The sequence below is a fragment of the Coregonus lavaretus genome (genome assembly GCF_964263955.1).
Source record: "Coregonus lavaretus genome assembly, contig: HAP1_SCAFFOLD_1279, whole genome shotgun sequence".
In the NCBI taxonomy this organism is placed as follows: domain Eukaryota; kingdom Metazoa; phylum Chordata; class Actinopteri; order Salmoniformes; family Salmonidae; genus Coregonus; species Coregonus lavaretus.
Genome location: NW_028167079.1, coordinates 33194 through 59086, shown reverse-complemented (window position 1 = coordinate 59086; position 25893 = coordinate 33194). Strand labels below are relative to the sequence as shown.

Below are 25893 nucleotides of genomic sequence, written 5' to 3'. Positions count from 1 at the left end.
GTTTCTAATTTATGGGGGCAGAATACGAGGTTGCACCTCTTTATTTTGATTGGCTCTCAGCTGTGCCCTCAGCTGTTTGCTCTCTTCAAATCGACGACGGATGGATTATCGACAAATTAAAAGGTTAGTTTAATTTGTTTGCTTTGGTGTAAAAATGGAATTGCACATAGCACACTTAATCGTATAGTTTGTAGCCACACTATTTGGTCAGATTACGTGATATGTGCAAGCGAAAAGCTATTTTTTTTACCCTTCGAAATGGTTGTCGCTCACGATATCACAGCAATCGGTGCCTGCTGACTCAAAATTAGATTAGCTAGTTGCTGTAGCTTGTTAGTTACGCCTAGTAACCCGCTAGCTATCAGTAAACATTAAACAACATCGTTGTTTTTCAGGGTCTTGACAAGGGCTCGCCCAGCAAATCAACTATCGTATTCCCCTAATCTTTTGTAAATCACCTGTTGATTGTGCAAGCGTTGTGTTTATAGCTAAGTTAGTAACTAGCAAGAAAGAGGGCATATCTGGTTTACAGAAGATATAGCTATCTATCTAGCTCTTGTTGTCAACTAATATGTGCGGTCTTTTCTTGTGCAGATTCATTGCAAGATGTCCAATGAAGTCGAGTTTTTGCGTGATCAAGGTACATTGGATATTTCCTGAATACTAGCTACTAGTCTTTTGTCATATCCATATTAGCCACAGCCTAGCTGCGATGCAACCAAGATACTTTTGAAGGAGTCCAGCACAATGTCAAAATGATGTTGGTTGCATTGCAGCTAGCCACTACCCTTTTCATAATATATATATATATATCAATGTTATTGTTTAGCATCTGATTTCATACTGTATTTATCATTGCAGTCCAAAGGCTGAACTCTGCCTTGAGTCACTATCAAGATGGACACCGCTCTCAAGCCACGTTAGCACCACAGGTACTGTATGGTGTGTGTTACGGATACAGGTATCCTGTGTTTTTGTGTGTTTCTCTCCTTCTGCCCTAATCACAGGTGTCCTGTATGTTCCTGATTGGTGGTCGTTGAGGTGTCTGCTGATTGGACCAATCAGTGAACATTCCTGTTAATTGCACCACCTGTTATTCGTTTGTTCAATCACACATCCCATTTTATAAAAACCAGACTTGTGTTTGTTGCAAGAGAGACTTTTTGCCATATGTGAGTATGGACACGGTGGTGTCCTGTGTGTTGTGTACGCACTAAGTTGTTGGTTACCCTATTGGTAACGTTATTAGAATATATTTCTTTACCTGAGTGTGGATACTGTTGTATCCTGTGTACTTATTTAATTGCTGATTACCCTGTTTAGTAGCTTTGTGTGTTTTTGGGAAAAGGGGAGTTTAAGCTAGTTGCCCTTGGGCGTACATTACCCGTAGGAAGAAATCTGTCTATAAACACCAGTTAGACCTGAGCGGACCACCCACTGTATTTTTGTATGGTAGCAGTAGCCTAGCGGTTCTTCAGGCAGGCTAGATCAGTTTAGGGGGTTTTACACTATTGTTTCATTTCTTGGGTCCTGCTCAGCCCTTTTTCCCAAACCTTTACCGTGTGTTTAGCAATAAACCATTTAAGTTTGACGGTAGTTCATGGTTGTTGTGTCATTTTTGGTTCTCACTGTTTCATGTCACACTTATAATTTGCATAATTTATGTTACGGGTCTCATGTCCATCCACCCTAGACGTTTAGAGCCACGGGGTTCGTAACATGAAGTGGGGGCTCGTCTGGGATCTATCTATCCCATGCTACTCGTGCAAATTAGTAAGTGTCTGGTTCAGTGTTGAGCTTGGCAGCTGTAACTACCTGTTTTTTTTTGTGTGTGTTCAGTAGTCGACGGCTCGTGTTGCTAGTAGGATGGCTACTTTTGATTTGGAAGCATTTTTGGAAAACCCTACGTGGGAGATTTTTGAGAATTGTCGTAGAGTGGATCTACAGGCTTTGGCTGACCACTTTTCTGTACCCATACCGAGGGGTTTAGTGAAAGCAGAAGTTAGGGAAGTAGTGTTAGCGATATTGTTAAACGAGCGAGTGCTTGAGTTACCGCCGCCTGAGTCTGCTGCTCCTGTAGGGGATGTGGTTGCTGTTCCTGTAAGCCCATCAGTGTCTGAGGACGAGACTAAGGCTCCAGCCACATTGCCCCGTTATGACCCCCTCTCCCCACTGACTGACAGTGATGCCAGGATGGATGTCCGCTCGACACGGCTCCAAATAGAGGCGGAAGAGCGGGCACAAATCAGGCAAGACAAGCTGGAGATGCGTAAAATGGAGCTAGAGGCAGAACAGGAGACGCGTAAGATAGAACAGGAGACGCGTAAGATGGAACTGGAGACGCGTAGGCTTGATCAAGAACTGGAGACGCGTAGGCTTGATCAAGAACTGGAGACGCGTAAGATGGAACTGGAGATGCGTAAAATGGAACTAGAGGCAGAAACAGCGAGGTTAGTCTCTGCTAATACTATGCCTGCTAGTGAGCCATCCTCACCAGCTGTGTCATCTGCTACGTTTGATATTAGTAGGCAGATCACCTTGGTACCTGTGTTCAGGGAGTCAGAGGTTGATTCCTATTTCAGTGTTTTTGAACGTATAGCGGTAGCATTGAAATGGCCCGACGAGGTATGGTGCCTATTACTTCAGTGTAAGCTAACAGGTAAAGCCCAAGAGGTTCTGGCAGCGCTACCTCTTGAAGACAGTTTGAATTATGAAGTGGTCAAAGCTACTGTTCTTCGTGCCTATGAGCTTGTTCCTGAGGCATATCGACAGAGATTTAGGTCTCATAAAAAGTCTCCTACTCAGACTTATGTGGAGTTTGCTAGAGACAAAGGAAATCTGTTTGACAAATGGCACAGTGCTAGTAAGGTAACTGATTTTAACTCTCTACGGGAGTTAATCTTGTTAGAAGAGTTTAAAAATGGTTTACCGGAACGCATTGTAGTTTATCTGAACGAACAGAAAGTATCCTCACTGTCGGAAGCGTCTGTATTGGCAGACGAGTTTGTGTTGACGCATAAGAGCGTGTTTTCGGCTCGTACGGAGAGCCGGGCTGCGGAGTTGCTAACTTTTAATCCTAGTCGACCAGCAGTACATCCAGCACGCCCAAAAGATGTGCGTCACTGTTTCTATTGTCATAAGGTGGGACATATAGTTAATGATTGCTTTCTGCTAAAACGCAAACCGGGGATGCCTCAGCACGCCAGGCCGCCAACGGGTGTTGGGCTGATTCGTACGGTTGTAAGGCCGGAATCAAGACAGAAGCCTCATAGTGAATGTGGTTTGAAAGTCCCTGTCCCAGATCACAGTTATGAACCGTTCATTTTTGAGGGGTTTGTTTCTATATCAGATGATGAAGCGTCTCAGCGTCCAGTTAGAATCCTCAGAGATACTGGTGCGGCGCAGTCGTTCATACTAGCTGATGTGTTGCCCTTGTCTAATAATACATATTGTGGTTCCAGTGTGTTAGTACAAGGAATTGAAATGGGTTTCGTCCCAGTGCCATTGCACTTTGTGAACGTACACTCTGAGTTAGTCAGTGGATTGTTCAGAGTTGGCGTACGTCCGATGTTGCCAGTAAAAGGGGTGACCTTCATAATGGGCAACGATATTGCCGGAGGAAAGGTAATACCCATATTGGAGGTATTGGATAAAAGTGACCAGTCTCTCTCCGAGGAGCTGGCACAGGGTTATCCAGATGTGTTCCCCGCTTGTGCTGTCACACGTGCTCAAGCACGACAAGTGGGTGAAGTGGTAGATTTGTCAGACACGATTCTATTCAGAGAGTGTGACCCAGAGGATAGTTCGGGTGCTACCTCTGGTAAGCTGGTGCAGTCTGACCAACAGCCCAGAGAAAGGAAGAAGGATGTGGAACTTGTTGCTGAAGCAATACAGTTACCAGTTACTCGTGAGCAGCTGATCGCTAACCAACAGGTTGACATTAGTCTGGCTAAATGTTTTTCTAGTGTTGTCTCAGAGGACGAGCTAAAGAAGAAAAACATGGCATACTTCATTGATGGTAATCTCCTCATGCGTAAATGGACATCCCATGTTGACGCTGGCGGAGATTGGAATGCTGTTTACCAAATAGTGATTCCTACAGCCTTTCGACAAAATGTTTTATCCCTCGCTCATGATCACCAGTGGTCCGGACATCTGGGAGTCACCAAGACTTATGATCGAGTTTTGCGACATTTCTTTTGGCCTGGCTTAAAACAAGATGTGGCTCAGTTCTGTCGGACTTGCCACACCTGTCAAGTAGTTGGGAAACCGAACCAGGTTATTTCCCCCGCGCCTCTTTGTCCCATACCGGCCATAGGTGAACCATTCGAACATGTGATGGTTGATTGTGTTGGACCATTACCAAAAACAAAATCTGGTAACCAGTTTATGTTGACAATTATGTGTGTGGCCACCAGGTACCCAGAGGCCATTCCTCTGCGAAGGATTACTGCTCCAGTGGTGAGTAAAGCGTTGATCAAATTCTTCTCAACTTTTGGATTACCTAGGGTGATACAAACTGATCAGGGTACGAATTTCCTTTCTAAACTTTTCAAACAAGTGTTAAAATCCTTGTCAGTTACACACCGTGTGTCAAGCGCATATCACCCAGAGTCTCAGGGTGCGCTTGAACGTTGGCATCAGACCCTGAAGTCTATGCTCCGTAAATATTGCTTGGAATCTGAGAAAGATTGGGATGAGGGAGTTCCTCTAGTGTTGTTTGCTGTCCGTGAGACAGTACAGGAATCCCTAGGGTTCAGCCCAGCTGAACTGGTGTTTGGACACACCATGAGAGGACCTATGAAAGTCCTTAAGGATCAGTTTTTGTCACAAGAGTTGTGTGTGAAAGAAAATGTGTTGGACTACGTTAGTCGCTTTCGTGAGCGCCTACATGCTGCCTGTGCTCTAGCAAAGGAAGCGCTGTCTTCCTCACAGAAACGGATGAAACGACACTATGACACACAGGCTGTTTCTCGTTCACTGCAGCCAGGTGACCGAGTTCTTGTGTTGTTGCCTGTGCCAGGAGCGTCATTGTCAGCACGTTTCTCTGGTCCTTATGTCATTGAAAAGAAACTAACTGAAACTGACTATGTGATACAGACTCCTGATAGAAAACGCCAATCTCGTGTGTGCCACGTTAACATGTTGAAGACATACCACAACAGACCCGTCACTCAGGTAGACAGTCCAGAGAAACTGGCCGAGTCGGCTGTCTCTGTTGCTGCTACGGCTGTAGTGGGAGGTAATATTAATGATGTGGACGGAGATGGTTTGGAGTTGCGCAATACTCAGCAGCAGTGTGCTAGATTGCCCAATTCAGAGATGCTGTTGTCTCTCCCGGCAAGCCTGATTCATTTAACGGACAGACAGTCAGATGATATTGTGAGACTGTTACACAGCTTTCCATGTCTTTTTAATGATGTTCCTACATGTACAAATGTGTTAGAACATGACATTAATGTTGGAAACGCTGCACCTATCAAGCAACATCCTTATCGTGTCAACGTCGCTAAGAGAAAGATAATGAGGGGTGAGGTCGGTTATTTGCTGGAGAATAACCTGGCTATGCCAAGTTCAAGTCCTTGGAGTTCTCCGTGCATTCTGGTTCCTAAACCTGATGGGACATCCAGATTATGTACGGACTATCGGAAAGTCAATGCGGTCACAGTGCCCGACTCGTTCCCGTTACCCAGACTGGATGACTGTATTGATACTGTTGGTGCTGCTACTTATGTAACCAAATTAGATCTTCTAAAAGGTTACTGGCAGGTGCCGTTAACCCCACGTGCCTCCGACATCTCTGCCTTTGTGACCCCAGATCACTTCCTACAATATGCTGTCATGGCATTTGGGATGCGGAACGCACCAGCCACTTTCCAACGCCTGGTTAACGCAGTATTGGCTGGAGTTCCTAATTGTAGTGCTTACCTTGATGATCTGGTCATTTATTCAACTGAGTGGTCTGATCATGTTAACACTCTAAGGGTAGTGTGTGAACGTCTAGCAACCGCTTCTCTAACCCTGAACTTAGCAAAGTGCGAGTTTGGGAAGGCCACTGTTACTTATCTTGGTAAACAGGTCGGCCATGGTCAGGTGCGCCCTGTAGATGCCAAGGTCTCAGCTATAAACGCATTTCCCGCACCTACCACCAGAAGAGAGCTACGCCGTTTTTTAGGGATGGTTGGCTACTACCGTAGTTTCTGTAAAAATTTCTCTGCGGTAGTTGCTCCATTAACGGATTTGCTCAGTCCGGCGAGAAAATTTGTATGGTCTGAAGATTGTTGTACTGCTTTCAACACTGCTAAAGCACTCTTGTGTAGTACTCCTGTTCTTGCTGCGCCAGATTTTGAGCGGCCGTTTAAACTGGAGGTAGATGCAAGTGCCAGAGGTGCTGGTGCTGTTCTACTGCAGCAAGACCAGAGTGGAGTGGACCATCCTGTCTGTTATTTTTCACGGAAATTTAACAAATGTCAGACAAACTATTCCACCATTGAACAAGAAGCTCTAGCTTTGTTGTTATCTCTGCAGTACTTTGAAGTTTATGTTGGTTCCAGTGCATTACCAGTGGTAGTGTATACTGACCATAATCCCTTAGTTTTTCTCCACCGGATGTACAACCAGAACCAACGCCTTATGCGTTGGGCACTTGTCGTGCAAAATTATAATTTGGAGATCCGCCACAAAAAGGGGTTAGATAATGTGTTGGCAGATGCTTTGTCTCGTGTGTAATGATCTAGGTTTTTTTTTGTTATCCCGGCAGGATGATTATTGAATTTTGGGTGTTGTGATAGTACGTGTTTTGATAAGAGAAAATCCATCTGATTAATTCTGATTATGGGTGCGTTCGTAAATTCACTCTGGAGTGCCAGAGAGCGCTCAGTGCGCTCTGGGCGTTTTGTAAATTCAGAACATTGTCAGATTGTACGTTCCTAAATTCAGAGCGTTTCGCTCGCTGAGCTGTTCAGAGCGCACACTGGACGCTCAGGCCCAGGAGTATGGTTGATCTGAGCATTCTGGCCTCACAATGGCAGTCAAGCACCCAAGCTAACTGGCTAAAGTTAGCTATCTTGCTAACTAATTCGAGACATAAATGAGAGAACAGCTCGCTCTGACCATTTTTCTCACCCTAGCAGAGCTGATTAGGCTGTTTTCATGTTATCCAGAGCGTTGGTGACTGTAACTGTGCTGCTGGCAACAATTTAATTACGCTTTTTTGCTGAGGATTACTGACACCGGCCATATTCAACGGGTGTTGAGCGTTTGTAAATTCATCAGTTATTCTGCGCTCTGGCACACTCAGACGAGAGTGCTCTGAAATCGGAGTAGATAGCCAGAGTGAATTTACGACCGCGCCCTATATGAGTAGCACTAGGAGTCAGACCTGAGAGCGTTCTAAATGGTCTGCTTTTTTTTTGCAGGGTGAGGAGGCGAGACACGCAGAGACACCTGCCCCCTGGCTTTCTGACCGGAGGTAAGAGGAGAGGAACAACCTGAGCCCCGCTGTGTCACCCAACAGGGACACGGCCATCTTTAGGAACTGATGCCGATGAGTATGTCCTAAATGGCACCCTATTCACAAAATAGTGCACTACTTTTCATCAGTGCAAACCCATAGGGCTCTGGGGAAAAGTAGTGGAATAGGGGGCCATTTAGGATGCAGCCCATGTTCCAGGCGCTTAATGTTTTAAGGTTGTGTTTTGCTGAGGGGAGGCTACCTGTTTCAACACCAGTCCGAAGTAAAGACCAACGGTCAAAACCAATATTGACACGACACTAACGAAGGAAATGATGAATGTCCACTTTTTCTTCTTCTCCCCGCCCTCTTCTCCTAATGATGAGAACAAACAGCAAGATGTCAACCATGAGGATCAGTGCCTTTACTGTTGCAACACTTGACTGTATATGGTGCAGCTATATACAGTACAATTAAATTGGACATGGAAGACCATTTCTCACCATCCGTCTGGAGACTTTCTACACCCATGTTGCAAAAGATGTCGAGCTCAGATCTACAGCACATTCAAAGATGTTAAAATATGATAAACCTCATAGTACCAACAACAAGTGATACCTGTTCCTTAGACTAGAAGTAATAGACGCTCACCTGTACTGACTAGCGATGCAAGGATACTTTTGAATCTCTGTAATGTAACAGCGTAGATGTGTTCTCTGTTATCCCTCTGCATCTTTATTACAGTGATAAGGCTGATGTTTAACTATTGACTGGAAGAAAACCATAAAGTTTGGTTGGTCTATAACTTTTTACATCAGCAGGGCTAGTGTTAGCGAAGTTCAGCTTTTCGTTGCAATGTCCTCGGCCATATGCCTATTCACAATTACACTACTGTTTTTAGAACCATTGTTGTTTATTTGGTGGGTCACTAGACAACTTGAACGATCTGAGTCCCAATATCTAGATTTGGAAAATGATATAGGTCCGTTGTGTTAAATATAAAATAAAAAAGTTTACTTACAGTGACTGTGATATGTGGTTGTCTTACCCACCTTAGTTGAATTCATTGACTGTAAGTTGCTCTGGATAAGTGTCTGACAAATTACCAATAGGTAAGTCCAGTCTGATGAAGGTGATTCCAGTGTTGTGGTTGTGTTCCAGTCTGATGAAGGTGATTCCAGTGTTGTGGTTGTGTTCCAGTCTGATGAAGGTGATTCCAGTGTTGTGGTTGTGTTCCAGTCTGATGAAGGTGATTCCAGTGTTGTAATTGTGTTACAGTCTGATGAAGGTGATTCCAGTGTTGTGGTCCAGTCTGATATAGGTGATTCCAGTGTTGTGGTTGTGTTCCAGTCTGATGAAGGTGATTCCAGTGTTGTGGTTGTGTTCCAGTCTGATGAAGGTGATTCCAGTGTTGTGGTCCAGTCTGATATAGGTGATTCCAGTGTTGTGGTTGTGTTCCAGTCTGATAAAGGTGATTCCAGTGTTGTGGTCCAGTCTGATATAGGTGATTCCAGTGTTGTGGTTGTGTTCCAGTCTGATGAAGGTGATTCCAGTGTTGTGGTTGTGTTCCAGTCTGATGAAGGTGATTCCAGTGTTGTGGTCCAGTCTGATATAGGTGATTCCAGTGTTGTGGTTGTGTTCCAGTCTGATAAAGGTGATTCCAGTGTTGTGGTTGTGTTCCAGTCTGATAAAGGTGATTCCAGTGTTGTGTTCCAGTCTGATATAGGTGATTCCAGTGTTGTGGTTGTGTTCCTGTCTGATAAAGGTGATTCCAGTGTTGTGGTCCAGTCTGATAAAGGTGATTCCAGTGTTGTGGTTGTGTTCCTGTCTGATAAAGGTGATTCCAGTGTTGTGGTTGTGGTCCAGTCTGATATAGGTGATTCCAGTGTTGTGGTTGTGGTCCAGTCTGATGAAGATGATTCCAGTGTTGTGGTTGTGTTGCAGTCTGATATAGATGATTCCAGTGTTGTGGTCCAGTCTAATAAAGGTGATTCCAGTGTTGTGGTTGTGTTCCAGTCTGATATAGGTGATTCCAGTGTCTGTCTGATATAGGTGATTCCGATGTTGTGGTCCAGTCTGATATAGGTGATTCCGGTGTTGTGGTCCAGTCTGATATAGGTAATTCCAGTGTTGTGGTTGTGGTCCAGTCTGATATAGGTGATTCCAGTGTTGTGGTCCAGTCTGATAAAGGTGATTCCAGTGTTGTGGTTGTGTTCCAGTCTGATATAGGTGATTCCAGTGTCTGTCTGATATAGGTGATTCCGATGTTGTGGTCCAGTCTGATATAGGTGATTCCGGTGTTGTGGTCCAGTCTGATATAGGTGATTCCGGTGTTGTGGTCCAGTCTGATATAGGTGATTCCAGTGTTGTGGTTGTGGTCCAGTCTGATATAGGTGATTCCAGTGTTGTGGTTGTGGTCCAGTCTGATATAGGTGATTCCAGTGTTGTGGTCCAGTCTGATAAAGGTGATTCCAGTGTTGTGGTTTGTTGTTTTCCAGTATAATGGTTCCTCTCCTATCAGAGTATGACCGTCACATGGATGACATGACTGAACAACTGCAGCGCTACCAGGTGAAGATTTATCAAAATTATCGTTCTGTTTGTTCATTCATCTTTTGGAATTTGACTACAATAAAATGAAAGGATTGTGTTTACAATGGAGATATTTTATGATTGTCTACAATCTATTTCTAAAGTGATGGACATTAATCTTTACTTCACAATTTGAACCACAAGATGCAGATGACGGAGGTCAAACTGAAGCTGGACAGGGTGGTCAAGGAGAATGAACGGTACGGTTTCAACTTCAGTGCTAAGACCACAGCATGCTGCTCCCTTTCTTTCACATCAATGAGGTCCCTAAATGGTGTGTATGTTGCCGTCTCCCATCCAGGCTGCATGCTGAGCTGAGGGAGTCAGTAGAGAGGCAGCTGCAGACCCTCCCAGTCAGTACAGGGCCAGGGGTGGAGGGGGCCCCGCTGGGGGACGAGGGGCTCATCAACAACCTACAGGAACAGATCCAGCTCTCTGTACAGGTTAGACTAAACACTGCAACGTGTGTGTGTTTAAATGTGGTATGGTGGGTTTGTGTGTTACCTGCATTAATAGAATGCGCTGACTAAGGCACTCTGGATAAGACTGTATGCTAAGTGACTAAATGTAGTGTGTGTGTGTATATATGTAAAGGTGTGTTTGTGTGTAGGAGCGAGACCAGGCCATGGAGCTGTGGCAGGCATCAGCCCAGGAGCTGGACCGGTTACATCAGCTCTACCAGAGAACCACCTCTGACGGACAGCTCCATGTTGCCGAGCGACAGCGCCTCAAGGTAGGCCTTCCCCAGTTTGGCCCCCAGAGGGCAGCATTGTTATGGATTTCATCCCGCTCCCATTGAGGTCAATGAGAGTAGCTGATCGTTGCTGCTTCTAAACCTCTGTAATGTTAGAAGTTAGTACAAGCTTTGAGTTTTACTTTGTGTCCATAGTTTATGATTAATTCGATGTCATTATTTAAGAGGAAGTGATGTAAGGGAAGTTGTCATTAACCCCGCCCTTATTATTTTGTCATAGGATCAACTGATCCAATTCCAACAGCACATCCAGAAACTCCAAGTCACCAATCAGAAACTGGAATCGGTAAGTTTCAGCCAATCACTAAGTCAAATATGTGTGTATCATCAGAATATTGTTGGGATATAGAATGTAGAATATTGGGTCATTATGGAAAAGGTATTTGGTAAATGAGGAAGCTGTTTTACACATGGCTAGAACATATCAAACACTAAGTAGAACAATCAGTCAGTGTTGCGTAATGCCTGCGGACAGGGAGTAGCCTAATCCCTTTGCTTTGCCCATGCTTGTTACACACAACACCACACTCAGTCATTCTCCCGTCCTTACTCACTGGCCCGCTAACTGGCTCTTCTAGACAGACTGATAGGAGAGAGAGACTTGCCTCTAAACTAATATTACAGTACAGGTTTACCTCACACACCTACCTTCTGCTTCTGAAGAGAGTCATGTATCCATCTTATACATGTTTAATGAGGGGTGAGGCAAGGGCTTTCCTCTCTCTCTTTCTGTCTACCAAGGATTGTAGTGTGTGTGTGTGTGTCATTTGGTGTTTGTGAGACGTTTAGTGTTTGTGTGTGTGTAAGAAGTGAATGGTGTGTGTGTGTGTATTGAAGCCATCATGCCTCACCGGCGCGCGTGTCTCTCGTGCCACACTCAGACCAACCAGCAGTTCCTGAAGACGCTGACGGAACAGAGCACTGAGATGGAGGAGCTACGCATCCAGCTCAGGTACACACTACTGCAGATCCAAAATGGCCTCCTGGTTAGACCCAAAATGGCCCCTACTTTTGGATCCAAAATGGCTCCTACTTTTAGATCCAAAATGGCTCCCAGGAAGGTAGATCTTCAGCTGCTGCACAGTTCAGGCAGTGCTACTGCAGAGAGCAAGGTTGATTTATTTCTCTCTTTCCACTCCTACTGCAGACAGGCCAAAGCAGATCTGAGGATGGCCACAGCCAAGGTGGAGGAGATGACCAAGCTGCTGCAGAACGTCCAGGACCAGATACAGAGACGGGTAGGAAAACAGGAGGGCTTCTAGTTCTCTACCATAGTTTACCATAGCAGAATATAACCTCAGTCCCTTTGTGTGTGTAGGAGGACGATGCAGCAGAGGCTCACGGTAGAGAGGAAGCCTCAGATCGAAGACTCCACCATCTCCAGTCAGCCCTCAGCCAGCTAGAGGCCAGGTGACACCGCTGTAATCCTCACTCCAGTTCCTCTTCCTGACTCTTCCACAGGAGGCTGAGTGCATCTCTCTTCAATTCCTTCTACTTTTTCCTTTTGCTAACCCTTTCTGTCTCCTGCAGGTTGACGGCAGCTAGTCAGGAGGCAGAGAGTGTACGCAGGGAGCAGGTGGTGTGGGAGAGGCAGGTGGGGAACACTTTAGTTTCAGACATCCCTGTTTTAACAAGTGTTGACCTGGTATTTACAAGGTGATGGAGCTAAATAGCGTTGGGTATAATGAGGTGTACCCGTCAGGTGGGGGAGCTGCAGGTGCGCTGTGCCTCTCTGGAGGACGACCGCTACGAGGCCTTCTCCAAGGTCAGAGACTCCATCCAGCTGGCTGAGGAGGCCTCGCTACAGAAAGATCAGGTACATCTTCTACTGCTACGGTCTGTTTCTCTGGACCAGGTCAGACAACCCCCCTCTCTACCCCTTCCTTCTCTGTCCGGTCAGGGACTGTCTGTCATTTAGTGTAACTCTGATGGTGAAGATGATGGGTATGTATCTCCCTTTCAGGCCCTGTTGAGAGAGAAACAGAAATCTGAGGAGCTGGACAAGATGAATGAAGCCATCAGACAACTGATCCAGGACGCTGCCATACGCACAAGGAAAGAGGTGAGTCTCTCAACTCCTTTTTCAAGATGCCTACCAAAGTCCTCACCTCAAACTCTACCCTAACCCTAGTCCCAGCATCATGATCAACCCTGTCTAACCCTAGTCCCAGCGTCATGATCAACCCTGTCTAACCCTAGTCCCAGCGTCATGATCAACCCTGTCTAACCCTAGTCCCAGCATCATGATCAACCCTGTCTAACCCTAGTCCCAGCATCATGATCAACCCTGTCTAACCCTAGTCCCAGCATCATTAACGGCCCTGTCTAACCCTAGTCCCAGCGTCATGATCAACCCTGTCTAACCCTAGTCCCAGCATCATGATCAACCCTGTCTAACCCTAGTCCCAGCATCATGATCAACCCTGTCTAACCCTAGTCCCAGCATCATGATCAACCCTGTCTAACCCTAGTCCCAGCATCATGATCAACCCTGTCTAACCCTAGTCCCAGCATCATGATCAACCCTGTCTAACCCTAGTCCCAGCATCATGATCAACCCTGTCTAACCCTAGTCCCAGCGTCATGATCAACCCTGTCTAACCCTAGTCCCAGCATCATGATCAACCCTGTCTAACCCTAGTCCCAGCATCATGATCAACCCTGTCTAACCCTAGTCCCAGCGTCATGATCAACCCTGTCTAACCCTAGTCCCAGCATCATGATCAACCCTGTCTAACCCTAGTCCCAGCATCATGATCAACCCTGTCTAACCCTAGTCCCAGCATCATGATCAACCCTGTCTAACCCTAGTCCCAGCATCATGATCAACCCTGTCTAACCCTAATCTAATCTCCAACCCCTTACCATAGTGTATCATTATCTCAATACTACATCACCAGTACACTACTACCTCAACCTGTTAGGCTGCTTCCTCCTGACCATGTTCTCTCTTGATGCTGTGTTCTCAGAGGAGGAACGGAGCTGCTTCCTCCTGACCATGTTCTCTCTTGATGCTGTGTTCTCAGAGCAGGAACGGAGCTGCTTCCTCCTGACCATGTTCTCTCTTGATGCTGTGTTCTCAGAGGAGGAACGGAGCTGCTTCCTCCTGACCATGTTCTCTCTTGATGCTGTGTTCTCAGAGGAGGAACGGAGCTGCTTCCTCCTGACCATGTTCTCTCTTGATGCTGTGTTCTCAGAGGAGGAACGGAGCTGCTTCCTCCTGACCATGTTCTCTCTTGATGCTGTGTTCTCAGAGGAGGAACGGAGCTGCTTCCTCCTGACCATGTTCTCTCTTGATGCTGTGTTCTCAGAGGAGGAACGGAGCTGCTTCCTCCTGACCATGTTCTCTCTTGATGCTGTGTTCTCAGAGGAGGAACGGAGCTGCTTCCTCCTGACCATGTTCTCTCTTGATTCTGTGTTCTCAGAGGAGGAATGGGAGAGACTATAAGGACACTGCTGACCTGTAAAACTACTAATCTCAATTGAAAACTGACCCTTAACCTTAACCAAACCTTTAACCCTAACCTAATTTTAACCAATTCTGAAATGAATTATGGGTTTGTAGGTCAGTAGTGTCCGTATAGCCTTTTCCTTGAGGAACTCACTGTTCTGACTCTGCCTGACTCTTTACTGTAGAGACTGTGATTACCATTCTATTAATGGCTCTTGATTAAGACCTAACTCCCTAAGCCTGTTAATGTTAGCCTAGCCTTCACCAGGCTGTCAGACACAGGTCTAAATCTAGACGTGCACTGAAATAGCATAGACTGACAAGCTGCAGTGTGTTTCTATGTGGTGAAACCAGGGGTGCACCTCTCTGCATTTCCCTCTGAAAAGCGTGACTTACAGAATATACTTTTTTGTGCAGAGACAGTATACATCCCACGTATTCTAATTGCTCAATCTGTTGTTCCTTCAAGTATTATTGAGTTGTTCTGGATTGTGTTTCTTTCAGGTGGAGAATGTGCGTAAACAGTGCAACTCACAGATCCATCGGATGGCTGAGGAGTTGTCGGCTCTACAACTGGAGTGTGCAGATAAAGAGTCTCAGATGGAGAGGTCCCTGAGAGAGAGGAGGGCAGTGGAGGAGGAACTGGAAAAGGTGAGGGGGGGGGGGGTGGAGGAGGAACTGGAAAAGGTGAGTGGAGGAGGAACTGGAAAAGGTGAGTGGAGGAGGAACTGGAAAAGGTGAGTGGAGGAGGAACTGGAAAAGGTGAGGGGGGGGGAGTGGAGGAGGAACTGGAAAAGGTGAGGGGGGGAGTGGAGGAGGAACTGGAAAAGGTGAGGGGGGGAGTGGAGGAGGAACTGGAAAAGGTGAGGGGGGGGAGTGGAGGAGGAACTGGAAAAGGTGAGGGGGGGGAGTGTAGGAACTGGAAAAGGTGAGGGGGGGGGGTGGAGGAGGAACTGGAAAAGGTGAGTGGAGGAGGAACTGGAAAAGGTGAGGGGGGGGGGAGTGGAGGAGGAACTGGAAAAGGTGAGGGGGGGGGAGTGGAGGAGGAACTGGAAAAGGTGAGGGGGGAGTGGAGGAGGAACTGGAACAGGTGAGGGGGGGGGGGAGGAACTGGAAAAAGGTGAGGGGGGGAAGGAACTGGAAAAGGTGAGGGGGGAGTGGAGGAGGAACTGGAAAATGTGAGGGGGGGGAGTGGAGGAGGAACTGGAAAAGGTGAGGGGGGGAGTGGAGGAGGAACTGGAAAAGGTGAGGGGGGAGTGGAGGAGGAACTGGAAAAGGTGAGGGGGGAGTGGAGGAGGAACTGGAAAAGGTGAGGGGGGAGTGGAGGAGGAACTGGAAAAGGTGAGGGGGGAGTGGAGGAGGAACTGGAAAAGGTGAGGGGGGGGAGTGTAGGAACTGGAAAAGGTGAGGGGGGGGTGGAGGAGGAACTGGAAAAGGTGAGTGGAGGAGGAACTGGAAAAGGTGAGTGGAGGAGGAACTGGAAAAGGTGAGGGGGGGAGTGGAGGAGGAACTGGAAAAGGTGAGGGGGGGGGGAGTGGAGGAGAAACTGGAAAAGGTGAGGGGGGAGTGGAGGAGGAACTGGAAAAGGTGAGGGGGGGGGGAGTGGAGGAGAAACTGGAAAAGGTGAGGGGGGAGTGGAGGAGGAACTGGAAAAGGTGAGGGGGGGGGGGGAACTGGAAAAAGGTGAGGGGGGGGGAGGAACTGGAAAAGGTGAGGGGGGAGTGGAGGAGGAACTGGAAAAGGTGAGTGGGGGGAGTGCAGGAGGAACTGGAAAAGGTGAGGGGGGGGAGTGGAGGAGGAACTGGAAAAGGTGAGGGGGGGGAGTGGAGGAGGAACTGGAAAAGGTGAGGGGGGAGTGGAGGAGGAACTGGAAAAGGTGAGGGGGGGAGTGGAGGAGGAACTGGAAAAGGTGAGGGGGGGGAGTGGAGGAGGAACTGGAAAAGGTGAGGGGGGGGGAGTGGAGGAGGAACTGGAAAAGGTGAGGGGGGAGTGGAGGAGGAACTGGAAAAGGTGAGGGGGGAGTGGAGGAGGAACTGGAAAAGGTGAGGGGGGGGGGAGTGGAGGAGGAACTGGAAAAGGTGAGGGGGGGGGGAGTGGAGGAGGAACTGGAAAAGGTGAGGGGGGGGGGAGTGGAGGAGGAACTGGAAAAGGTGAGGGGGGGAGTGGAGGAGGAACTGGAAAAGGTGAGGGGGGGAGGAACTGGAAAAGGTGAGGGGGGGGAGGAACTGGAAAAGGTGAGGGGGGGAGGAACTGGAAAAGGTGAGGGGGGGGAGTGGAGGAGGAACTGGAAAAGGTGAGGGGGGGGAGTGGAGGAGGAACTGGAAAAGGTGAGGGGGGGGAGTGGAGGAGGAACTGGAAAAGGTGAGGGGGGGGAGTGGAGGAGGAACTGGAAAAGGTGAGGGGGGGAGTGGAGGAGGAACTGGAAAAGGTGAGGGGGGAGTGGAGGAGGAACTGGAAAAGGTGAGGGGGGGGGAGTGGAGGAGGAACTGGAAAAGGTGAGGGGGGGGGGAGGAACTGGAAAAGGTGAGGGGGGGGGGAGGAACTGGAAAAAGGTGAGGGGGGGAGGAACTGGAAAAAGGTGAGGGGGGGAGTGGAGGAGGAACTGGAAAAGGTGAGTGGAGGAGGAACTGGAAAAGGTGAGGGGGGGGGAGTGGAGGAGGAACTGGAAAAGGTGAGTGGAGGAGGAACTGGAAAAAGGTGAGGGGGGGGGAGGAACTGGAAAAGGTGAGGGGGGGGGGAGTGGAGGAGGAACTGGAAAAGGTGAGTGGAGGAGGAACTGGAAAAAGGTGAGGGGGGGGGAGGAACTGGAAAAGGTGAGGGGGGAGTGGAGGAGGAACTGGAAAAAGGTGAGGGGGGGAGGAACTGGAAAAAGGTGAGGGGGGGGAAGGAACTGGAAAAGGTGAGGGGGGGTGGAGGAGGAACTGGAAAAGGTGAAGGGGGGAGTGGAGGAGGAACTGGAAAAGGTGAGGGGGGCAGTGGAGGAGGAACTGGAAAATGTGAGGGGGGGGGAGTGGAGGAGGCACTGGAAAAGGTGAGGGGGGAGTGTAGGAACTGGAAAAGGTGAGGGGGGGAACTGGAAAAGGTGAGGGGGGAGTGGAGGAGGAACTGGAAAAGGTGAGGGGGGGGGAGTGGAGGAGGAACTGGAAAAGGTGAGGGGGGGGGGAACTGGAAAAGGTGAGGGGGGGGGAACTGGAAAAGGTGAGGGGGGGAGTGGAGGAGGAACTGGAAAAGGTGAGGGGGGGGAGTGGAGGAGGAACTGGAAAGGGTGAGGGGGGAGGAGGAACTGGAAAAGGTGAGGGGGGGAGTGGAGGAGGAACTGGAAAAGGTGAGGGGGGGGAGTGGTGGAGGAACTGGAAAAGGTGAGGGGGGGGGAGTGGAGGAGGAACTGGAAAAGGTGAGGGGGGGAGTGGAGGAGGAACTGGAAAAGGTGAGGGGGGGGGAGTGGAGGAGGAACTGGAAAAGGTGAGGGGGGGAGTGGAGGAGGAACTGGAAAAGGTGAGGGGGGAGGAGGAACTGGAAAAGGTGAGGGGGGGGGGGGGGAACTGGAAAAGGTGAGGGGGGGAGTGGAGGAGGAACTGGAAAGAAGTCATACTATTGTTTTAGTCTTACAAAAGTGGATCATGCATCCTACAGGTGGAGAAATAACTTTCTATAGGGAATGCAGGGTTTGAAGCATTATAATGCATTATAACCTGTTCCTATGTCATCTCTACTCCAGGTGTATAAGGAGGGTAGAGGAGAGCCAGAGTACAGGAAGATGGAGGCCCTCCACCAGAGGTCTCTGAATGCTGAGAGACTGAAGGACGACATGAACATCACCCTGCAGAGCACACACAACAAGATGAAGAAAATGGAGATGGAGTGAGTGGGGATGAGACATATTTCTGTCTGCTTAGTCAGCGCAGACTGTGTTCAGCTATCAAGTGTGGTTTTTAGGCTGACTGTTGATTTGTCTGGACTCAAGTGTTTACAGTACTTGGTAATCTAAATGCCCTCTCTATTTCTTTCTCTCTCTCCCCCCCCCCCACAGCTACAGTGAGGAGTTATCCCGGTGCCAGGAGGAGGTGCTGCGGCTGCAGGGGTCTCTGTCTGCAGCCAGGGAGGACTGCAGCGGGGTCAGCGAGGAGCGGCTCCAGCTGCAGCAGGAGAACATGCAGCTCCGCAGGGAGATGGAGGAGCTGCGCAAGGCTAGCATGATGACCCAGAGGAGAGCTAAACAGCAGGTGAGACTACCTGGTTAGCAACCTTTAAGACTAGACTGGATACAGTATGAACAGGAGGGAGGGATGGATGAGGGTAGAGGAAGGACAGGGAGATAGACGAACTGTAGAACACAGAGACGAGGTAAACAGGTAGGACCAGTCTGTAGAACACAGAGACGAGGTAAACAGGTAGGACCAGTCTGTAGAACACGGAGACGAGGTAAACAACAGGTAGGACCAGTCTGTAGAACACAGAGACGAGGTAAACAGGTAGGACCAGTCTGTAGAACACAGAGACGAGGTAAACAGGTAGGACCAGTCTGTAGAACACAGAGACGAGGTAAACAGGTAGGACCAGTCTGTAGAACACAGAGACGAGGTAAACAGGTAGGACCAGTCTGTAGAACACAGAGACGAGGTAAACAGGTAGGACCAGTCTGTAGAACACGGAGACGAGGTAAACGGGTAGGACCAGTCTGTAGAACACAGAGACGAGGTAAACAGGTAGGACCAGTCTGTAGAACACAGAGACGAGGTAAACAGGTAGGACCAGTCTGTAGAACACAGAGACGAGGTAAACAGGTAGGACCAGTCTGTAGAACAGAGACGAGGTAAACGGGTAGGACCAGTCTGTAGAACACAGAGACGAGGTAAACAGGTAGGACCAGTCTGTAGAACAGAGACGAGGTAAACAACAGGTAGGACCAGTCTGTAGAACACAGAGACGAGGTAAACAGGTAGGACCAGTCTGTAGAACACAGAGACGAGGTAAACGGGTAGGACCAGTCTGTAGAACACAGGTACAGTGGGGAAAAAAAGTATTTAGTCAGCCACCAATTGTGCAAGTTCTCCCACTTCAAAAAGATGAGAGCCCTGTAATTTACTTCATAGGTACACGTCAACTATGACAGACAAAATGAGAAAAAAAAATCCAGAAAATCACATTGTAGGATTTTTTATGAATTTATTTGCAAATTATGGTGGAAAATAAGTATTTGGTCAATAACAAAAGTTTCTCAATACTTTGCTATATACCCTTTGTTGGCAATGACACAGGTCAAACGTTTTCTGTAAGTCTTCACAAGGTTTTCACACACTGTTGCTGGTATTTTGGCCCATTCCTCCATGCAGATCTCCTCTAGAGCAGTGATGTTTTGGGGCTGTCGCTGGGCAACACAGACTTTCAACTCCCTCCAAAGATTTTCTATGGGGTTGAGATCTGGAGACTGGCTAGGCCACTCCAGGACCTTGAAATGCTTCTTACGAAGCCACTCCTTCGTTGCCCGGGCGGTGTGTTTGGGATCATTGTCATGCTGAAAGACCCAGCCACGTTTCATCTTCAATGCCCTTGCTGATGGAAGGAGGTTTTCACTCAAAATCTCACGATACATGGCCACATTCATTCTTTCCTTTACACGGATCAGTCGTCCTGGTCCCTTTGCAGAAAAACAGCCCCAAAGCATGATGTTTCCACCCCCATGCTTCACAGTAGGTATAGTGTTCTTTGGATGCAACTCAGCATTCTTTGTCCTCCAAACACGACGAGTTGAGTTTTTACCAAAAAGTTCTATTTTGGTTTCATCTGACCATATGACATTCTCCCAATCCTCTTCTGGATCATCCAAATGCACTCTAGCAAACTTCAGACGGGCCTGGACATGTACTGGCTTAAGCAGGGGGACACGTCTGGCACTGCAGGATTTGAGTCCCTGGCGGCGTAGTGTGTTACTGATGGTAGGCTTTGTTACTTTGGTCCCAGCTCTCTGCAGGTCATTCACTAGGTCCCCCCGTGTGGTTCTGGGATTTTTGCTCACCGTTCTTGTGATAATTTTGACCCCACGGGGTGAGATCTTGCGTGGAGCCCCAGATCGAGGGAAATTATCGGTGGTCTTGTATGTCTTCCATTTCCTAATAATTGCTCCCACAGTTGATTTCTTCAAACCAAGCTGCTTACCTATTGCAGATTCAGTCTTCCCAGCCTGGTGCAGATCTACAATTTTTTTTCTGGTGTCCATTGACAGCTCTTTGGTCTTGGACATAGTGGAGTTTGGTGTGTGACTGTTTGAGGTTGTGGACAGGTGTCTTTTATACTGATAACAAGTTCAAACAGGTGCCATTAATACAGGTAACGAGTGGAGGACAGAGGAGCCTCTTAAAGAAGAAGTTACAGGTCTGTGAGAGACAGAAATCTTGCTTGTTTGTAGGTGACCAAATACTTATTTTCCACCATAATTTGCAAATAAATTCATAAAAAATCCTACAATGTGATTTTCTGGAATTTGTTTTCTCAATTTGTCTGTCATAGTTGATGTGTACCTATGATGAAAATTACAGGCCTCTCATCTTTTTAAGTGGGAGAACTTGCACAATTGGTGGCTGACTAAATACTTTTTTTCCCCACTGTAAGAGGTAAACAACAGGTAGGACCAGTCTGTAGAACACAGGTAAGAGGTAAACAACAGGTAGGACCAGTCTGTAGAACACAGGTAAGAGGTAAACAGGTAGGACCAGTCTGTAGAACACAGGTAAGAGGTAAACAACAGGTAGGACCAGTCTGTAGAACACAGGTAAGAGGTAAACAGGTAGGACCAGTCTGTAGAACAGAGACGAGGTAAACAACAGGTAGGACCAGTCTGTAGAACACAGGTAAGAGGTAAACAGGTAGGACCAGTCTGTAGAACAGAGACGAGGTAAACAACAGGTAGGACCAGTCTGTAGAACACAGGTAAGAGGTAAACAACAGGTAGGACCAGTCTGTAGAACACAGGTAAGGGCTAAGTGACATTTGTGAGAGATGGTGAGCCAATGAGGTAAACTAAAACCAGACCACCAGTCAGAGAGAGAGGATGGATAGAGGTCTAGCAGGTAGAGAGAGATGAGGAGGGTCTTTTATTTTTATTTAACCTTTTATTTAACCAGGGAAGCCAGTTGAGAACAGGTTCTCATTTACAACTGCGACCTGGCCAAGATAAAGCATAGTAGTGCGATTAAAAACAACAACACAGAGTTACATATGGGGTAAAAAAACATAAGGTCAAAAAAATACAACAGAAAATATATATACAGTGTGTGCAAATGTAGCACGTTATGGAGGTAAGGCAATAAATAGGCTATAGTGCAAAATAATTACAATTAGTATTAACACTGGAATGCTAGATGTGCAAGAGATTATGTGCAAATAGAGATACTGGGGTGCAAAAGAGCAAAAATAAATAACAATATAGGGATGAGGTAGTTGGGTGGGCTAATTTCATATGGGCTGTGTACAGGTGCAGTGATCGGTAAGGTGCTCTGACAACTGATGCTTAAAGTTAGTGAGGGAGATAAGTCTCCAGCTTCAGAGATTGACAGGATAGAGGTCTAACAGGTAGAGAGAGAGATGAGGAGGGATAGAGGTCTAACAGGTAGAGAGAGAGATGAGGGATAGAGGTCTAACAGGTAGAGAGAGATGAGGAGGAGGGATAGAGGTCTAGCAGGTAGAGAGATGAGGAGGAGGGATAGAGGTCTAGCAGGTAGAGAGAGATGAGGAGGAGGGATAGAGGTCTAGCAGGTAGAGAGAGGAGTGATAGAGGTCTAACAGGTAGAGGATAGAGGTATAGCAGGTAGAGAGATGAGGAGGGATAGAGGTCTAGCAGGTAGAGAGAGATGAGGAGGAGGGATAGAGGTCTAGCAGGTAGAGAGATGAGGAGGAGGGATAGAGGTCTAGCAGGTAGAGAGAGATGAGGAGGAGGGATAGAGGTCTAGCAGGTAGAGAGAGATGAGGAGGAGGGATAGAGGTCTAGCAGGTAGAGGGATAGAGGTCTAGCAGGTAGAGAGATGAGGAGGGATAGAGGTCTAGCAGGTAGAGAGAGATGAGGAGGAGGGATAGAGGTCTAGCAGGTAAAGAGAGGAGTGATAGAGGTCTAACAGGTAGAGAGAGAGGAGTGATAGAGGTCTAACAGGTAGAGAGATGAGGAGGAGGGATAGAGGTCTAGCAGGTAGAGAGAGATGAGGAGGGATAGAGGTCTAGCAGGTAGAGGGATAGAGGTCTAGCAGGTAGAGAGATGAGGAGGGATAGAGGTCTAGCAGGTAGAGAGAGATGAGGAGGAGGGATAGAGGTCTAGCAGGTAAAGAGAGGAGTGATAGAGGTCTAACAGGTAGAGAGAGAGGAGTGATAGAGGTCTAACAGGTAGAGAGAGAGGAGTGATAGTGGTCTAACAGGTAGAGAGATGAGGAGGAGTGATAGAGGTCTAGCAGGTAGAGAGATGAGGAGGAGGGATAGAGATCTAGCAGGTAGAGAGAGATGAGGAGGGATAGAGGTCTAGCTGGTAGAGAGAGATGAGGAGGAGGGATAGAGGTCTAACAGGTAGAGAGAGATGAGGAGGAGGGATAGAGGTCTAACAGGTAGAGAGAGATGAGGGATAGAGGTCTAGCAGGTAGAGAGAGATGAGGAGGAGGGATAGAGGTCTAGCAGGTAGAGAGAGATGAGGAGGAGGGATAGAGGTCTAGCAGGTAGAGAGAGATGAGGAGGAGGGATAGAGGTCTAACAGGTAGAGGGATAGAGGTCTAGCAGGTAGAGAGATGAGGAGGGATAGAGGTCTAGCAGGTAGAGAGAGATGAGGAGGAGGGATAGAGGTCTAGCAGGTAGAGAGAGATGAGGAGGAGGGATAGAGGTCTAGCAAGTAAAGAGAGATGAGGAGGAGTGATAGAGGTCTAGCAGGTAGAGAGAGATGAGGAGGAGGGATAGAGGTCTAACAGGTAGAGAGATGAGGAGGGATAGAGGTCTAGCTGGTAGAGTGAGATGAGGAGGAGTGATAGTGGTCTAACAGGTAGAGAGATGAGGAGGAGTGATAGAGGTCTAGCAGGTAGAGAGAGATGAGGAGGAGGGATAGAGGTCTAGCAGGTAGAGAGAGATGAGGAGGGATAGAGGTCTAGCTGGTAGAGAGAGATGAGGAGGAGGGATAGAGGTCTAACAGGTAGAGAGAGATGAGGAGGAGGGATAGAGGTCTAGCAGGTAGAGAGATGAGGAGGAGGGATAGAGGTCTAGCAGGTAGAGAGGAAGGTGGAAACAAGATGAGGTTTAAACAGTTGGGGAGATCAAGTAGGAGACACACACCCACCCTCACGTCCCCCCCGCCCCTCCCCCAGGTGTCCCAGATGGAGCAGGAGTATTCCCTAAAGGAGCAGGGTCTGGATGCCCGGGTCAGGGAGCTGGAGGAGAGCAGTAGGAGCTCCAGTGCTGACCTGACCCGCCTCCTCTCTGCCCAGCAGAAGACCACCCAGCGCTGGAAGGAAGAGGCCAAGACCCTCACCCTGGCCTTCCACACCAAACTCACCAGCCTCAAGTTAGTTCAATGTACTGTGTTCACGTGTGTGTGTGTGTGTGTGTGTGTATATATGACAAATAAACAGTGATTTGAAGTTCTTACTGATATGCCACCATGATAGCCCAGTGTCCATACAAGCAGGTTTACAAACTCACCAGTTTGTTAAGAGGATGCTCACATCTTACATTTCTGCTTTGAACTTTTATTATGAAAAGCTGTTCTTGCTCTTTCTCTCTTTGCACATCACCGTAGAAGCATAATGTCAAGCCTCCTACACACAATGAACTCTTATTATGAAAAGCTATTCTTGCTTTTTCTCTCTTTGCACATCACCGTAGAAGCATAATTTCAAGCCTCCTACACACATTTACATACATTTACATTTTAGTCATTTAGCAGACGCTCTTATCCAGAGCGACTTACAGTTAGTGCATACATTATTTTTTTCATACCCCCTGTGGGAATCGAACCCACAACCCTGGCGTTGCAAACGCCATGCTCTATCAACTGAGCTACATCCCTGCCGGCCATTCCCTCCCCTACCCTGGACGATGCTGGGCCAATTGCGCGCCGCCCCATGGGTCTCCCGGTCGCGGCCGGCTACGACAGAGCCTGGATTCGAACCAGGATCTCTAGTGGCACAGCTAGCACTGTGATGCAGTGCCTTAGACCACTGCGCCACTCGGGACAACACAATGAGCTTTTATTATGAAAAGCTGTTCTTGCTCTTTCTCTCTTTGCACATCACCGTAGAAGCATCATTTCAAGCCTCCTACACACAATGAGTTTTTATTATGAAAAGCTGTTCTTGCGCATTCTCTCTTTGCACATCACAGTAGAAGCATCATTTCAAGCCTCCTACACACAATGTAGAAGGGAGCGATTGAAAAGCTACGGCCCAAATGGCCCCGTTTGACACAGTGGATGAGTTTTCATACAAGCATAAAGTATGTGTTTGATGATTAGTGGTTTACAACTCTGATAAGGTCTGTTGGTTTCAGGGGTGAGCTGAGTCGACAGAAGCAACGTTGTCAGGAACTGGAGATCCAGCTGGAGACTGACCACGAGACCGTCATAGAGGTGATTCTAACACACACCTTTTTTTATAGAAGATAAAAAAGGAACACAGACAATTGTTTTACTTACGTGAATTCAACACAATCCTCACACCTTGAAACCAATAGCAACATGCATCATAATTCATTTAATGAAGAAATGTGACCTCAGTATATTGTTGTTGTGGTCCAGTAGGGGATGAAGTGTGTCAATATTGTTGTTGGGGTTGAAATATGTCGTCGTTCTTGTCTAGTACGAGAGGCAGATGGCAGAGTACCAGGAGAAGAACAGTCGTCTCCAGAGGCGTTTGACTCAGGCAGAACAGAAGGCAACTACAGCATCACAACAGGTACTAGGGGTCCTACTACTGGGGCCAGGGTGAGGCGCACAGTGATGTCAGCCAGTTGTCTGATATCACCACAGGGTCGTATTTATTGGGCACACTGTAGCAAAACAGTTGAAAACGTTGTGCAACACAAACTAAAACGAGTTATTGGATAGGTTTAGGTAGCCCCTCCCTGTTTTAGTCAGTGTTCCTTAGTTTGGTGTCTAATGAATATGACCCTGGATCTTATTGATATGAGATGCAGTACTGGAACGCTGCACGGATTGAAATGACACGTCTACCTATTTTATATGACAGAATCCTGTCCGTTCTATATAATGCATTCTTCATGGACACCATCTTTGAATACGCCCTGATATTGAGAGGACCTTGTAGGTTTTGACTATTTCTAACACACCCGTTTTTTTGTTGTTGATGTCTTTCACTTTCAGCTGAGTATAATGACGTCACAGAGAAGGAAAACAGCGTCCATGGCAGACCTGGAGTCTCTATAGCTGTGTGCAGGATTGGACCTTAAGGATTTTGGCCAGTGGTCCGCTGTGCCATGCGATATTTTAAAGAACATTTCACTAGCCGTTGGACTAGTTGGCCACATTTTCTACGAGCCAGTCTGAAATGTACTAGCCTCTGGCTAGCTTAATTTCCATCCCTGGCTGTGTGCATTGCCAACCATTTATACAGAAATGCCAATGTCTGTTATGGATTTATACCATTCACTGTGACTTATGTTATT

General features: G+C 47.6%; 1 protein-coding gene across 1 annotated transcript; it reads left to right on the top strand.

Annotated features, from left to right (window-relative positions):
- Positions 1-67: 67 nt before the first annotated feature.
- Positions 68-25893, top strand: LOC311113906 (sodium channel and clathrin linker 1-like). The gene is made up of 22 exons (XM_084189186.1): positions 68-123; positions 595-640; positions 862-932; positions 7419-7471; positions 9952-10024; positions 10190-10245; positions 10347-10488; positions 10656-10778; positions 11020-11085; positions 11681-11751; positions 11947-12037; positions 12118-12209; positions 12330-12393; positions 12502-12615; positions 12763-12861; positions 14755-14901; positions 17969-18111; positions 18281-18473; positions 23580-23776; positions 24760-24838; positions 25068-25163; positions 25592-25893. The coding sequence occupies exons 2-22, from the start codon at positions 607-609 to the stop codon at positions 25652-25654; spliced, it is 2067 nt and encodes a 688-aa protein (XP_084045312.1). The 5' UTR covers positions 68-123; positions 595-606; the 3' UTR covers positions 25655-25893.

What these genes read in the sequence shown, in the direction of transcription:
- LOC311113906 (XM_084189186.1), top strand. Translation starts at nt 607, where the DNA reads ATGTCCAATGAAGTCGAGTTTTTGCGTGATCAAG. An exon ending in AGATCCAGCTCTCTGTACAG is followed by an intron (nt 10,489 to 10,655) that starts GTTAGACTAAAC and finishes GTTTGTGTGTAG; the next exon opens with GAGCGAGACCAGGCCATGGA. An exon ending in CCGAGCGACAGCGCCTCAAG is followed by an intron (nt 10,779 to 11,019) that starts GTAGGCCTTCCC and finishes ATTTTGTCATAG; the next exon opens with GATCAACTGATCCAATTCCA.